Raw genomic sequence first — 15,611 nt, forward strand, 5'->3', positions numbered from 1 at the left:
GTTGATATCAGTTGTTATAATCCGTATTCAAATCAATAGTTCTGATAATATAATAATTAAGCTCGTTGCTCGAAGCAGGTGGTTAGAATTAGACTGTAACAAATAAAATACTTCTTTTTTCTAAAAAAAAATAAATCAAAAGCAACATTTTCTAAAGTAATACTGAACTGATTATAACCCCTAATCCAGGCTATACGTTACAAAACGTCTACTAGTAAAAGTAAACCAAAAATCTAAATAATAATAACCAAATATTCAACCGTTTGAATTAATCAATTTCCAAATTGATGTTTATAGGCCAACTTTGATGTCCCATGCATCGAGATTTCACTTTTACCAATTATTTTGTTTTAAATAAGGAATTGATATTAATTGAAGTATCAATCAAATCATTAAATAAAATAATTTTAGATTGATTACGAATTTGATTTGTTAGTGGCCATACCACGTACACAGCTGCACATTATATGCAATACCCCCGCATATTCCGAGCGACCACAACTAAAGTAGGAGTCCAAAGCTCTTCCATTATCTTTGCTAGTAAAGTTGAAAATTGCACCTTTTACATTTTGACACGCAATCGACTATTGTTTTCGTATGATGAAGCCACGTATGACCTTAAATAAATAACAGAAAAGAAATTACGAGAAAAAGAAGGTACAATTGAAGAAGAGGTCAATGCCAAATCGCCATTCCAAAAGCCACGAGGATCCGAGAGGGATAGGTGAACTGCTGCTTATAGCATTTAAATTATAAATAATTACTTGTTTATCCGTATATTTTATTTTAATTATAAAATTAAATTTATAAATATAATTTAATATTTTAAAAAATAATAATAAACTAACTATTTTTAAATTTTTTAAATTTTTTAAAAATTTTATTAGTATAATAATAAAAATTATAAAATTTATTTTTTAATTCTAATATTATATAAATTAATACTATCAATATAATTGATATTATTATTTTTAAAATTAAAAATTATTATATAATTAAAAGTTATTTAGTAGTGAATATAATATTTAAAAATATTATTTTCTATAATTATAATTATTATCTAATTAAAAAATTAATTTGTTAGTTAATATAATATTAAAATATAATTAATATACTATTTTTTAGAATAATAATTATCTAATTAAAAATCTAATCATTATCTAATTGAAAAATTAATGTATTATTAATATGTTATTTTTTAAGATTAGAATGAATGTTTAAATAGAAATGTAATTTATTAATTAATAACTTAATAAAAATAAATCACAAAATTACACATCAGCTTGAATTTCATATGTTAAAAGTAAGTACACGTGTTAAAATAAAAATTTTATGTATTAAAAATTAAACATGCATATCAAAAATACTTTAGGTCACAGAAATATATATATATAAATTAATTTTGATATTCATGTGTTTCTTAACAACTTTTTCTATTCTATCTTCTATTTTAATCTTTTATTAATAGAAAAAAAGAAAAAAAATATGTAAAGAGAATTATTTTTTGTTACTAGAAGGAAAAAAATATGTAAAGAGAAATAGGAAAAAGATAGAGAAATAAGAAATTTCTCAAACAATTCTAGAACTCAAAAGAGATGATTTTTTTTTTTTTTTAAAAAGATAGATTTCTTCAAACTCAATCTCAAACATGACTGATACCAAAGGAAGCCGAGAGCCGTTCATTCCATAATCCTCATGCTGTAAACTCAAGGCAGGAGAGATCCTCAAGCTAAGACCGTATATAGGCACCTCGCCATGTGAGGTCTTTCTGCTCTTTTGGATTTCGATAGCCGAGTTAGCCCTTTCGGATCATAGAAGAACAGATCGTGCAGACAATTAGTTCATTGCCAATGGATCGAGAAGAAGAGAATGCGGAAATTTAGAAAGCCATGAGAGAGAAGAATATTATGCTCATAGATGAAAGGAAAAACTTGCTTGCTTTCATTACATATCGACTTCTCCTCTTATAGAGGAGTGTAAATACAAAACGACAGAAAAAGATAAGGTGGGAATCTTATCTTTGACACATGTTTTCCTTAGAGGAAGAGTTGAGATTTTCCACTTACAAAAAATAAGTCTAATAATATACTGACAGCTCACCGACAGCTCACATGCATATTAAGACGACAAGTCTTAATAATGCACTTACTTTACACATGTGAAAGACATAAAATAATGCACCGAAAGATGAATTTGACACTTCATCTTTTATTACATATTATTATTGAGGAGAAGGCTTGTCTTCACGTCCAGCGCACACACCACTAATTTAGAAAACACTGTCATAGTCATCGTCATCCATAGGTTGAGAATCTTGCATGATGGCATCCTTCTGTTCATTGGTCAGATCCGAATCATCTAGTGGAGTTGGAAGTATAGGAAAAATGGAATGTTCAATAATGGGATGTTCAGTCTCAGTCCATAGATGTCCATTGTAAGTGCAGACTAATGGTGTAGAGACATCGGTCGTCCCTAACTCATTTCTTAGGTGCAGAGCCTGCTTTAGATCTCTTGTAATTATTGGAGGAGCAAGATGCAAAGACACTTCAATCGACCTCCAATAATGACAGATGTTTTGAGTTGCATAAGTGTCTTTTGAGATCTGAAGGTAAGGCCTGTGGAGGATGAAAATGGCATGATATCCTGAAGCCTTGGGATTATTGTCTGTAAATAATCTGTTCTCATGAATAACCTTGAGAAGTTCCCTTCTCCATTGGTACGGGGTTTTGAACCAAGTAAGGTATCTCCATGGATATGTTCCAGAATTTGTCTCATTATTGAAGAAGTGTAAAAGATCCATAATGGGTATTTCAATAGCATGATAACAAACTGTAGAAAGGCACCATAAAAACCACAATTCACTTTTAATCTGTGGATGGGTAGGAGAAAGGTGATAAAGGAGACACCAAGGGTAGTCTGGGTAAAAGAAGTTGGGTTGAATGGGTAGTGAGAAAGTTTGTTGGAAAGTTGCCAAATAATGAAACATCATATTTCTGGCAAAATCAGTGACTTGTCTGGTTGTGAGGTTGGCGGGAAGATCTGGTGGAGAGGGAGGTTGCAGAGTTGGTTTTGAGGACGAAGAGGCCATGAAAATTATAGGGAGATTGATTGTTGAGGTGAGGAGGACTATAGGTTGATTTTGTGACTTTGAGAGTCTGGATAAGAAATCTGGAATGAGATTTCTCATCCCTTTTATATGCTGGACTTCAAAATCATACCTGCTGAACCATGATTTTAACCTCAATAATTGAGGCTCTGGTAAGGTCTTTTGGTGGGATTCAAGGATTTTTGGGAAAGAAGAATTATCCATCCGAACCAGGAAGTGCTGTCTAATCAGAAAAAACTTGAACTTCTTTATCCCGTATTTGACTGCCAAGATCTCCTTGTAGGTTGTGTGGTAATGTTTTTCTGAAGAAGAAAACTGTCCTGATGAGTAACCACACAGTTGTTCTTTGCCATTGAGATTTTCAAGGAAGATGGCCCCCCACCCATAATCAGACGCATCTGTCTGAAGGATAAGATCTCTTGTGGATGGGATAGTGAGAGATGGAGGATTGTGGGCAAACTCTTTTAGTTTTCGGACAGCTGTAGTCTGCTCTGTTCCCCAAGGATGAGGGTCCTTTTTGAGCATCTTAGAAATATGACATGTGTAATTGGACATGTGTGGTATGGCTTCTATGACATAATTGAGAATCCCAAGGAACTGTTGAATTTGCTTTACTGAGAGATTCTCTTCTGGGAAGTAATCAAGCTCCTTTGTCAGATGCAGACTATACGTGTATTGGCCGTTTTTGAAATGCATGCCAAGAAACTCTATCTCTTGTTGGCCAATAAGACTCTTTTTCTCTGACAGCGTGATGTTATATTTTTGAATAATAGCGAGGAACTGTTTTAGGAGTTGATGATGTTCCTCAGCTGTTTTCGAGAATAGTAGAATGTCATCAATGTAGATCAAAGAGGAGTAAAGGATAGGCCCAAAGATTTCTATCATGGTCTTTTGAAATTGTGAAGGAGCCGTTTTGAGCCCAAAAGGCATGACTGTCCATTGATACTGGGCATTTGGGATACAAAAGGATGTTTTGTATCTTTCTGAGGGCTGGATACCTAATTGCCAAAAGCCCGCTTTGAGGTCAAATTTGGAATAGAACTGGGCCTTTTGGATATGGACTTTAAGGTTCGAAATTCGAGGGAGAGGGAATTTGTTATCTTGAAAGAAATGGTTTAAAGGCTTGTAATCTATAACAAGTCTCTTTTTCTCTCGTAACTTCTCAGAGCTTTTTTCCACATAAAAGGCTTGACAGGCCCATTGTGAGGTTGTGGGCTCAATAAGGCCTTATTGTAACAGAGTCGAGCATTCTGATCTGGCAAGAGCTAGATCTGTAGGAGACATTCCTAGATGTGTGGCCTTTGTAGGGTTGATATCTTCATTGAGTTTGAAAGGGAGGCTGATGTAGAACTGGAGATTTTTCCATAAGGGAAGAGGATGTTGGAAATGTGAATGGGATTCTGGACAAAAGAGAAGGAATTTCTCTGTGTATTGTAAAAATGGTGGACCTGTATCTGCTATAGTGAACATATTAGAGGTCTCTGTGTATGGACGAAATTACCTCTTGAATTTTATACTATTGGGAAGAATCTGGAGCTTCTGAGCCTGATGATAAACATCAAACCCTATCAGGAGGTCTTTGCTTGGAAGATCTGAACCGATAATATGCGTCCATACCACGCAATCAGAAAAAAACTGTATCCCGATTTTCTACTTTATGATTAGAGTAGTCTTGAAGGTTTGACCATTTGCTGCTCTGAAAAACTGATCATGAGGCTTCTAGTATTCAGATGGAAGGACTTCGGGATTCATCATGCTTCTTTGAGCTCCAGTGTCAAAGAAAGCTATAACTGAAACAGGTTTTGCATATTTTGAAGGCAAAACTTGTATAGGAACATAGGAGACTGGACGAATTTTGGTTGCAAGCTGAGATAACTCAGGAAATGGATATGGAGAGAAGGAATACTGCATTACATCTCTCAAGATATCTTCTTCTCTTTCTCCTCTCAAAGAGAGACTGATCATTAAGATTGGGATCTCGTTGTCAACCGAGTCTGAAGAGGACTCTTCTGAGGATTTAGTGGAGTCTGAATATTCTGCCTCGATCCTAAAGAGACTCTCTGAAGTAAGATTATCTTGTTCTGATAGAAGCGACTCTATATCCTCTTCAAATGAGTCTGGAAGAGACATAGACATGCTGACTTGTATCATCCTTGCTGATTTTTCCGAATTCTGAGGACAATTCTTAGCATAGTGTCCCTTTCTTCTGCAGATATAGCATCTGTCAGATTTGTGGCCTTGATTCCGCTTTTTTTTTGAAAATATATGAACCCTTTTGAGCGCGTCTTTCTTTCTCTGAATTCTTTGTTTCTGCGCGGGTATTTTTGAAAATGATGCCCGATCTTCTTTTTATGATTGGAGCAGACGCAGTTTGAGGCCTTGCATTTAATCTTGAGATGATTTTCGTTATAGGCCTTTTGAACAATCAAGTCCCGTTGAGATAACCTTTTGAATAATTCTTGCTGATCACATAATCTCTTAATGGAAGAGAGAGTGAATTACCAAATCTCTCCAAGTGTGATGGAGGTGACTGGTTTCTTTGTTGCAGCAATCATGTTGTTGACCTTTGGTTGTATTTCATCTGGTAATAAGGTGATGAAAGTATACTTTAACGTATCATCACCATCATGCCCTCCAATGACATAATACAGTTTTGACATAGTAGAATAATGTCTTTCCAGATCCTTTATTTTTAACGAACAACATTTTCGGTCAAAGTATTCTTGTTTTTTTTGTCGTATAACAAGATCATAACTTCCAAGGAATTGATTATGGAGGACTGTGACCGCAGCTGAAGGAGTTGGTAGTGTCACAAATTGGAGCCTGGTGTACTCAGACTGTGACTGAAACCAATCTCTTAAACTTCTTGTGAATCTCGTGACAAATTCAGCAAGAACTTTTTTGAGTGTAGCTCCATCAAGGGTCATTTGGAGATCAATCCATGCTAAAAACTCGGAAAGCTTATCTTTCCATTTTGATGGAGGCAGATTATCAAAGGAGAACCAAGGTCCCGTGCCAGTTGTTGGTTTTGACCTTGGGTATGGAGCTCTAGTGGGAGCAAAAAATGACTGTGTATCCTCATCCTTAGGTTCCACTACTTCTGGGCTGGGTTCAGTGGTAGAGGTATTCATCAGAATTTCTGTGATATCAACAATCTCTGAGGTGTTTGAGGAAGAATCAGAATCATAAGGACTGATGAGTGATTGGTCTGGTAGTTTTTCTTTAGAGACTGGAGGAGGAGATATTTTCTTTTGCTGGGTTACGGAGTCTTTTGGGTAAAGATGAGAGAAAGTGCCAAAAGGTTGGTAGAGAGTTTCTTGTTGTTCTGGCTGTGGGAGGAAAGAAAATGCAGAATAATATGAGGGAGCAATAACAGAAGATGTAGAGGTTGCTGATGTAAAAGATGAAACTGTAGAAGACTGGTCTCTTCGAAGATCATGTTCAATCTGATCAATTTGTCTTTTAAGCCTTGTAATCTCCTTTTCCTTCTGGATGAAGGCTGGAGTGATCGGCTGAGGAACTCGAAGCTCTTTATCCAGAGCTTGATATCTGGCAGTGAGAGATGAATAGAGTTGGAGTACTTCCTGAGAGAAGGTGTCCAACTTTTGGTTCAGCTTGTGAGCCAAGTGTAGAGCCTGATCCAGCTTTCCATCTATTTTCTTTAGATAGGAATTATGGACTATAGAATTTGAGGTCTGCCAATTCAGAACCTCTTCTGGTGGAGTGAGGGGCTCTATAGATCCGGAAGGAGTAATCCTTGAGGGAAGGATTTCCGATCTTTTATTCTCAGTCTTCCCTAGAGGAGGAAAATCTTCTGGCTGGAACATAAAACAGCTTTGGATTGTATGGGGTGGTTGTACTGCCGGTAAATCAGACTGAATTTCTTTTTTACAAGTTGCAGGAGAACTTTTTTTAAACTTAACTCCCAATTGGGCCAAAAGTGCCTTCATTTCATCAAAAGTGATGTCAAGGACAGTCTTTCCTTCTTTTGCAAGAAGATCTAAGGCTTCCTTAAATATTGGGAGAGGAGCTTTGCTCTGATTTTCTTTTTGTCTCTTGTGGATGCCAATCCGAGGACCGTCTGGATCCTGGTCATCCGACCTTGGGTCCATGATTGAACATGGAGTCTCTGGAGTCATATTTCTTGGATCTTTCCTAGAATGCTAAAAACATGGTTCAGCAAAATCGAGATCATCTCCACAAGTGCATCCTGATTGGCACATTCCTGGGTCAACATCCCAGATGAAGTGTCCTTTTATTCTGGCAGCATAGATCTGATGTCCAGAGGACTGGAATGAGTGGATAGGGATCTTCTCCCTAGGTCTATATACAGACTGTATCATTGATGCTTGGAAGATAGAAGGTGCAGAAGAAGATTCTCCTGTCTTTGTAAAGATCGTATTTACCGTACCATCTTTTTGATTGACAAAAAGAGGGTCGGTGGCTTGAACAGGCTTCGCCCGAGATGCCTGAAGCTTTTCATAGTTGGTCACCCATTCAGTTAGGATCAGCTTCTGCAAATCTTCCTTTTCCAGCTGCCTTGGGGCCTGAACTATTGTAGGAATCTGGCCAGAGTCAGCCATAATGAATAAAGCATCAGAGGAGGCTTGAAAGCCTGGAATTTGGAGATTAAAGGCATGATCTTGTAATCTGTAGACTATCTGATGGTGCAGGATCGCAGAGAGAGCATCGGTCACTTGATTTGCTCCCGTGATCTGGACTTGGACCTTGAGTGCAGTTGACAGATAGGGATCGTGGAGAGATAGATTAAAATTGGGGAAGAAAGTCAAAATAACACTCCCAGTGTTAAGTGTTGTGACTATCGTGCCAATTACTGCATGTTCGTACTTAGGATATTTGGTGTCCAGCAGCGACATACGGGCCGTAACCGATAGACCCATCCTGCCATGATATGAGAGGACTAGTTTGACAGCTCCGAGATGGAGATGCGTATATCCCTGTTTCCTCCATTATTCTATGAAGGAAATTGGGATCTCAAGAGTGACATACTGCTCTTTAGTGGTAGAAGTAAGAGAACATTGTGAAAGAGAGGAAGATTGAACATATTCTTTTACGGATAAGGGTTGTTTGTAGATGATTTAGTTGAAGGTTTTTCTGACAAAATTCTGTTTTTTGAAAATATTATATGGGTTAATAATACGTACAAGAGTGTTTTCAATTTGGACATTCTCAGGAATATGAGAAATCTTCACAAGATGATCAATCTTATTGGATATGGTTTTTCTGCAGGAAGGAGAGAGTTGTAGGGTAGAGGTGTGAGTAATGATTTCTGAAGTCATGATAGTTGGATTTCTCTTCTCTGTCACCATGGCTCTGATACCAAGAAATGAGTTAGAAATTATAATATCACATATTTGATTTATTTTATTTTATTTTTCAGATTTTTGAAATTATAAAAACAGATTTGATAAAACACAGTTAATGAAAAAATGAAAGAATTTAAATATTTAATTAAAAAGATTTAGACCTATTTTTTAACACCCGCTTAAAGCAAACACACACTTAATACATGTGTTAAGGTCAGCCGTCTCAAATTGTAATTTTGACACATCAAAGTTTTTCCATGGCCAATGATATTATAATTTAAACCAAAGCCCTTCCATGAAACAAATATAATATCACCATCATTCATGCGAAGCCACCAGCATCCATATATCTTCTAAAATTTGCACACAGGGTTTGATAATTGCGCAAAAATGGGTAAATAAAATCAAAAGGTTGAAGCTGACGCCAGTACAAGTTGGACACCTTTACAACACATTTAGAAATTTGTAATAATACAGTACTATATATTGTATTTATATTAACCTCATTTTCTTGGATATCCCAAAACCATTTTGATATTTTTTTTTCTTTCAAAAAAGATCTTAATACAGTCAGAATTGCTTTTAAGAGTATTATTCAACAAAATTTTCCGCAAAAACAATAACACAAAAAAATACCTCTCAGATTACCCTGATTGACCTAAAGAATAACGTTTACAATAATAAATTGAAGGATAAATGAAAAGTACGACATAAAACTAATACATCTAGTTAGTAACATCATTTGATTGTTTAAACATTTACTCCACAAATTTACGAAATAAAAATAAATCATTAAGTTGTATATGATTCATTTATTTACTTAGGAACTAATGGTTTAAATCATTAAACATAAGTAAGATTTTAAATTGAAATGCGGGAATAAAATTAAATTATTAGGGATTTTTTTTCAGTGGGGCCAAATATGGACTTTAAATATGGGGCAAAGTGCAAACAATTAATCACAAAGGTTTTTCCTTTTCTCTTTGAAAGTAAAAAAAAAAAAAAAACTTTAGAGAGACTACGGGAACTTTTGGGGGGCAAGTGCCACCATTGCCACCATGCTACAACCGTCCCTGCCCTTGTTATATATAGCCCCTGCTTGTTCAAAAAATTTGCTTCGACGATTTGAATGTTATCTGCTGAAGCTATAAAAAAATACCAATATCGTTTAGTCCTCCCATCACAATGGGATGGAAACTATGTGTTCGTATCTTGCCATAGTTGGTAGCTCCTATCTCAACCTACAAACAGAAATGGAATAAACAGTTCGTTAATTTCAACATTTACATCATCCCCAGATGCTAGTTGTACCCACTGTAGTAATGCATCAGTACCAATTCAGAGTGAAAGGGTGAGCGGGGCTGTTTATATATTAAATGCATAAAATTTGAAATACAGTTAACAAAAATTCACTTTCTTAGAACACCAGTTTACCTTATCATAAGTCTATAGGCACTCTCATACCATCATGCGCAAGCTGCACTGGTATTCCTTCCCTGCAATGTAAACAATGGCTGTTAGTTTCTTATTCCTACTAAAGTATACTGACATCATCTGTTGCTTTAGTCAATTTCCAAAGTCATGCGGTTGAAGGAATTAATGGGCGATTAGTTCTCATCAATTAGGCTTTGAGGTTGAAACAAAAGGAAAGACAGCCCCCTTTATTTTAAAGAAAATTCAGAATCAAAATACAAAGGTAGATAGTCGTCTAGTAATCCTTTTATGTGCTGGCTATAATAAAGAACTCAATGGGAATAACCTACCTAGATATTAAACCAAAGAAACTTGAAAAAAGTAGCCCAAACAACATTGATAAAAAAGAAACCTAAAATATTAAATAAGAAAACTGAAAGAAACTTGAACCAAATTTTATAAGAATATTAAAACCAAATTAAATAAGAAAACTAAATTACATGTGCTCATGCACCATGAAGATGTCAACCATGACCAGCAATGCACTTCGTCATTGACTATTAAATATTTATCATGAAGGTAAGTACATTACAAACCTTTTAGACCATTCCATTAGGAAATCATTGTCCTTGTGATGATCAAATTCATGAGTCATTCCAATTAAAAGAGCTCGCTTAGGACATAATCTCTTCACAGCTTCAAGGGTCTATATATATACAGCAGTATATAAGTGACAGTACATTCCATAAAGGCTAAAAGACTGGACTACAAACAAACCTGAGGAAAGCAGAAGTGAGTATTATGGGAGCCAGTCTGCAGAGAGGAGGCAAGGAGAACATCACATATTTAACTCATCGAAAGAAAGAATAAAGCAGAAGAGAAATAAACAAGCATACTGTACAATTAGGTTTCTCATAATAAAGGAAATTGACATAATAAAGAAGGCACCTCATTCCTATGACAATTTATCATTCTTATTTGTCTACATACTTATAGCTAGTGAATAAATTTTATGGAAATACAAGTTAGCAACTGAGGGTGATACAAAACACGAATAACCATATTTTGATGACTGACCTTGTACAAAGTGTCCAAGATAAGAAGATCCAACTGCCCAGCCCCAGCCTTTGAAATTACTGAAAAATCAAGAATTTGCTAAATAATGATAGATATCTAGAATATAGTCCTCCTTTTTGTGTATCCATAAACAGTAGCAAATCTTTCTCTACTAATTAAAGATGAATCAATCTCTACTTGTTCCACTGGAATTAAAAGCAGAAATATTATAAAAATGCATATACTAAATCAGCATGAAAAAAGATGCACGAAATAGAGCTCACCATACTCCGTACTTGCGGGGAAGCGTGAAATATCAGATATATAAGCTACTCTACTTTTTTCACCAAAGAGAAAACCCAAAGAAATATAATCTTCTCCATGCATCACCTGCACTAAAAATAGATCATTAGAAACAAACGCCTCTGAAAGAAGCACATGCTTGTATGTGTGTCCAAACGAATATGATAAATCTCTAAAAGAAAAGGTTCAGAGCAAGTAACTGGCAAAGGCACAAATTTTAATCCTGATGTAACAAATGGTCTCTGAGAGTCTTCCTCAATTATCTGCCAATCCAGCTGTGCTACCCGTCTTACTTCTTGACCTTCCTTTAATTTTTTCTTCACCAGGTAAGGAAATTTCACTGCTATACTGTTTCAAAAGTGAACATAGCATAATGCTAATGACGTTAAGTTAAATTCCAGTTGGCACAACAAGAAGTAAAAGAAAATAAAAATCTCCATAATTCTGACAATTATCTGTAATCGGGTTAAGGTAGCAGAATCTTTACATATCAGGCATAATGCTAGTACTCAAATCTCATGCAGTATTAGTAATTATTAGTCAGGAATAAGTAAAAGAGAACATGTAAGACAACTAAGATTCCAGTCGTTTAAGATTTATGCATAAAAGCAGTGAATGAGGCACCTGACAGGTAGGCATTAAAACTTTCCTGTTGTTCATTAAGGATGATAAATATTCATGTAGAAGATTAGAAGTGTCTTTGATTAGAAAAGGAAATATATCAAGCAAACGAAAAAAGATAATCATCATATCCACAATGGATAGACTTCCAGAAATACTAGAGGTAAAAGAGTTGAGTTGTCATCCTCTTCATTTTGTTCTTTCTTTTCACTTTTCGAGTACTTCCTATCAAATTTTAAGAGCAAATTCTAAGTGACATCATGTTCAAACAAAACAAACCAACATTCTAATTTTAATTGTTGTAACACATTTCCAAGAAGATGGGAATTTCAAGCTTGTTGGACGCATAGCTTTGCCCTTCCTGTTAATTTGGAAAATGTCCTAATGCTTATCTTTATAGATAATGGATCTATTTGAAATAAAAGCTTCAATATACTTGAATCCTTGGCTTAGGTCATTAATTTTCAATATTAAAGTATCAATATTTATAAGATTGCAAATTTCATCACCAAGACAGCATAAGCAGATCATGTGTCCATAATTGTCACACATTACAATGCACAGTCTAATAATGGAAGACATAAGTGACAATTCATTAACTTGATAGAGAGCTGCACATATACAGCTGGAAAGGAAACAAGGGGTACCTATCCATGGCGAACTGACTTAAATAAATTGAAGTAGGATCAATATCATTAGTAGGACTAAACGGTTGTACGGCACGGATATCATCAAGACCAAGAACTGCATCAGCATGCTCATGAGTCAAAATAATCTGCATTTAAATTACAAAAATAAGAAATCATTTGTTAATTTTATTTTATGAAAATTAAAAGATAGAGAAGTTACTCACAGAATCGACTAGAGGAATCTTGTGGAAAGTAAACCATCTAAGAACTTGCTCTCTGAATGTCTTTCCAACATCAATTAATATATACTTGTGTTTCTCATCGCTCTCGCTATAATAATCTATCAGCAGAGATGTATTACACCTATATATACATATTACAGTTCATATTAAATACAATTGAAAATTACAGATCTTATTGAAATAGCAATTAAAAATAGGAAAATCAACCTGTAATTAGGGTTTTGCTCCGGCGGGATTGAGAGAGACTGGGAGCAAACGTGGCAAGGAGGATCGGACGGCTGGATCAAGCACATTGCATTAGGGACGGCGCTGGAGCATCCGGTGCCGAGAAAGATGACGGCCGATCTGCCGTCATAATCTGTGCCGTTTTCAACGGTGCAGTTTTGAGCCATTTGTTCGAAAAATTGAGAGTGAGTTGAGAGAGAGAGGAAAAGAAAGAGACGAATACTTTCTCTCGAGTTTCTCTCGAGTGTGGGTCGGGGCGTTGATCTCCGCCCGCGAAACTTAACGGTTTTGGCGGTTGGTGGTCTTTGTTCCGTTCACGTGGCAACAACTTAATGCGATTGCTTTTGATTCTCCTAAAAAATTTGAAGGGGTTAGGGAAAAGGTGCATTTTGGCCCTTAATGTTTATAGGGAGAACGACTCAAACCCCTATATATTCTTTTTGGTCCAATTAAATACTTAATCAATGAAAAAACATAACTCAGATCATCATCAACATGAAAATAATAGACCACCATTAGGTTAAAGTGGCAATTTTTGTTGAATTTTTCTAGAAATAGGACCTAGAATAATGCCACATTACTGTCATCTTCCATCCTCATTGTTCTTTACTGTGCTCTTACTTTTCTCTTACATATATGCATTTTTGCTTTTTTACAAAACAAACACTCTTTATTAGCCATAAACTTATGGAGACCATTGAAAGTAGAACATCTCTATGGTAACAACTTCAGCAATTGCTATGGACACACTCAATTTTGCAGTTTCTAATATTAAAGCTAATCCTACACTATTGAGTTTATGTTTGTGATGCCAAATTTAGAATAATAGTATGTAGAAATGTATTGCTGGTATGGATTTTTCTTTTTAGATCCAAAATATGCGAAACCTTAGTAAAGAAATGGGTGCATGCCACATGGTTGGTTAGCATAGAACAAGAGGTGCGCGAATGACATCTTTCCCCTTATCATGCTCTACACTTGGACATCTGCGAATGAAAGTACATTAACGACTAGCAAATAGGCAATTTTTTTTTTTTACTATTTAAGTTCTTGGATAAGTGTTGATAAACAAGCTTTCTTTTGCCTAAGGACCTTGGTCCCTTCTCATGCTCTACACTTGCATATATATATATATATATATATATATATATATATAGAAAAAAGAAAATGAAAGAAAAGAAGATGAATAATGTGGCAGTACGGCGAATATCACTTTCTAGAAAAATTCAAACACAAAATTGCCACGTCACTTTAAATTAAGGCATTTTCACTGATTAAGTACCTAACTAAACCAAAAGATGTTTAAGGGCCCATGCTTCTCACTATAAACATTAGGGGCCAAAATGTATATTTTTCTAAAAGATTACTAAAAATTTAGTTATTGTAATTATTTTGATCATAAATAATAATATTAATTAAATCAGTAGGTAAAATTTAATATATTTTTTAATATTTATAATTATTATAATATTTTAAAATATAATAATAAACTAAATAGTTTTAAGTGTTTTGTTAATATTTTTAATATCTTACAATTTTATTAGTGGAATAGTCTAAAAGTTATTTAAAAGTATTTATTAATTGATTTATAATATTATATAAATTAAGACTATAAATGTTAATTGATATTGTTATTTTCTTAATATTATAAATTGTTGTATAATTATAAATTTAATTTATTAGTTAATTTAATATTAAAAATATTACTTATAATGTTATTTTTTACAATTAAAATTATTGTCTAATTAGGACTAATTCATTAGTTGACATAATATTTAAAAATATAATTAAAACACAATATTTTAGGATTAGAATTATTATTTAATTGAAAATATATTTATTAATTAATAAATAATAAAAAAATTATAAAATTACACATAAACTTAAATTTTATGTGTAAAATTTAAATATACATATTAAGATAAAAAATATCATGTGTCAAAATAAAGTGACAAATTTCAAAATATTTTTATATGTCAAAATCTAATATATTTTGTAAAATTTTTCAAATGAATGTGTGAATTTGTTAAAGAATAATAAAAAAATTATATATGGTAAACCGGCTTTAAACGTGGAAAGAGAAGAATATTCAACATGCTCATGTGGATTAATACTGACATAGACTCAAGAACAATAGCAATAAGCAGCCTGATTATAAAGTCATAAGCTTTACTTTGTAATTGTTCCATTTATTTTGTCTATCCAACAAGTAATACATATGGAACCAATGTTCTTCGTTACCAATTCGTTCCCTGAATTTAGAAAAGCCATTGTTGCTGATTTAGCTGAGTTCTTTCAGCTGCATGCATGTGTTCTTAGTTTTTTTTAGTTTGTCTGTCATAAGATAGCATTAATTCTAGAACCGCATGCATCAATATTATGTCTACTTCACTCATTTATTTCCATCATCTTCAACAAAAGATTCTACTCCAATCATCACTCAAGTGCTAGTTTCATGCCCTTGGGGGAGAAAACGAGGATCTCTAACAAGTTAAACACATAGTTATTAAATGGTAATTGGTGATCGGGAAGTAGATAAAAGCCCAAAAGATGGTTTTTTTTTTTTTTTGGTTATGTTTATGGTGATCTTAAAGAAGAAGGAATAAACTTCTGAGAAGCCTTAGTGTTGACAAGGTTTTGCTTTTTCTAATCCAATTATAATGTTTAAGTGAAGAAGTTTGTATAAATT

General features: G+C 34.2%; 1 protein-coding gene across 1 annotated transcript; it reads right to left on the bottom strand.

Moving 5' to 3' along the window:
- Positions 1 to 9,313: 9,313 nt before the first annotated feature.
- LOC8276585 (putative hydrolase C777.06c) lies at positions 9,314 to 13,255 on the bottom strand. The gene is made up of 10 exons (XM_015727697.3): positions 12,905 to 13,255; positions 12,680 to 12,818; positions 12,474 to 12,601; positions 11,406 to 11,553; positions 11,187 to 11,292; positions 10,924 to 10,982; positions 10,624 to 10,659; positions 10,443 to 10,552; positions 9,868 to 9,929; positions 9,314 to 9,674 (listed from the first exon to the last, which is right to left on the bottom strand). The coding sequence occupies exons 1-9, from the start codon at positions 13,087 to 13,089 to the stop codon at positions 9,872 to 9,874; spliced, it is 969 nt and encodes a 322-aa protein (XP_015583183.1). The 5' UTR covers positions 13,090 to 13,255; the 3' UTR covers positions 9,314 to 9,674; positions 9,868 to 9,871.
- Positions 13,256 to 15,611: the final 2,356 nt, after the last annotated feature.

Source organism: Ricinus communis, chromosome 5 (assembly GCF_019578655.1).
Source record: "Ricinus communis isolate WT05 ecotype wild-type chromosome 5, ASM1957865v1, whole genome shotgun sequence".
Taxonomy (NCBI): Eukaryota; Viridiplantae; Streptophyta; class Magnoliopsida; order Malpighiales; family Euphorbiaceae; genus Ricinus; species Ricinus communis.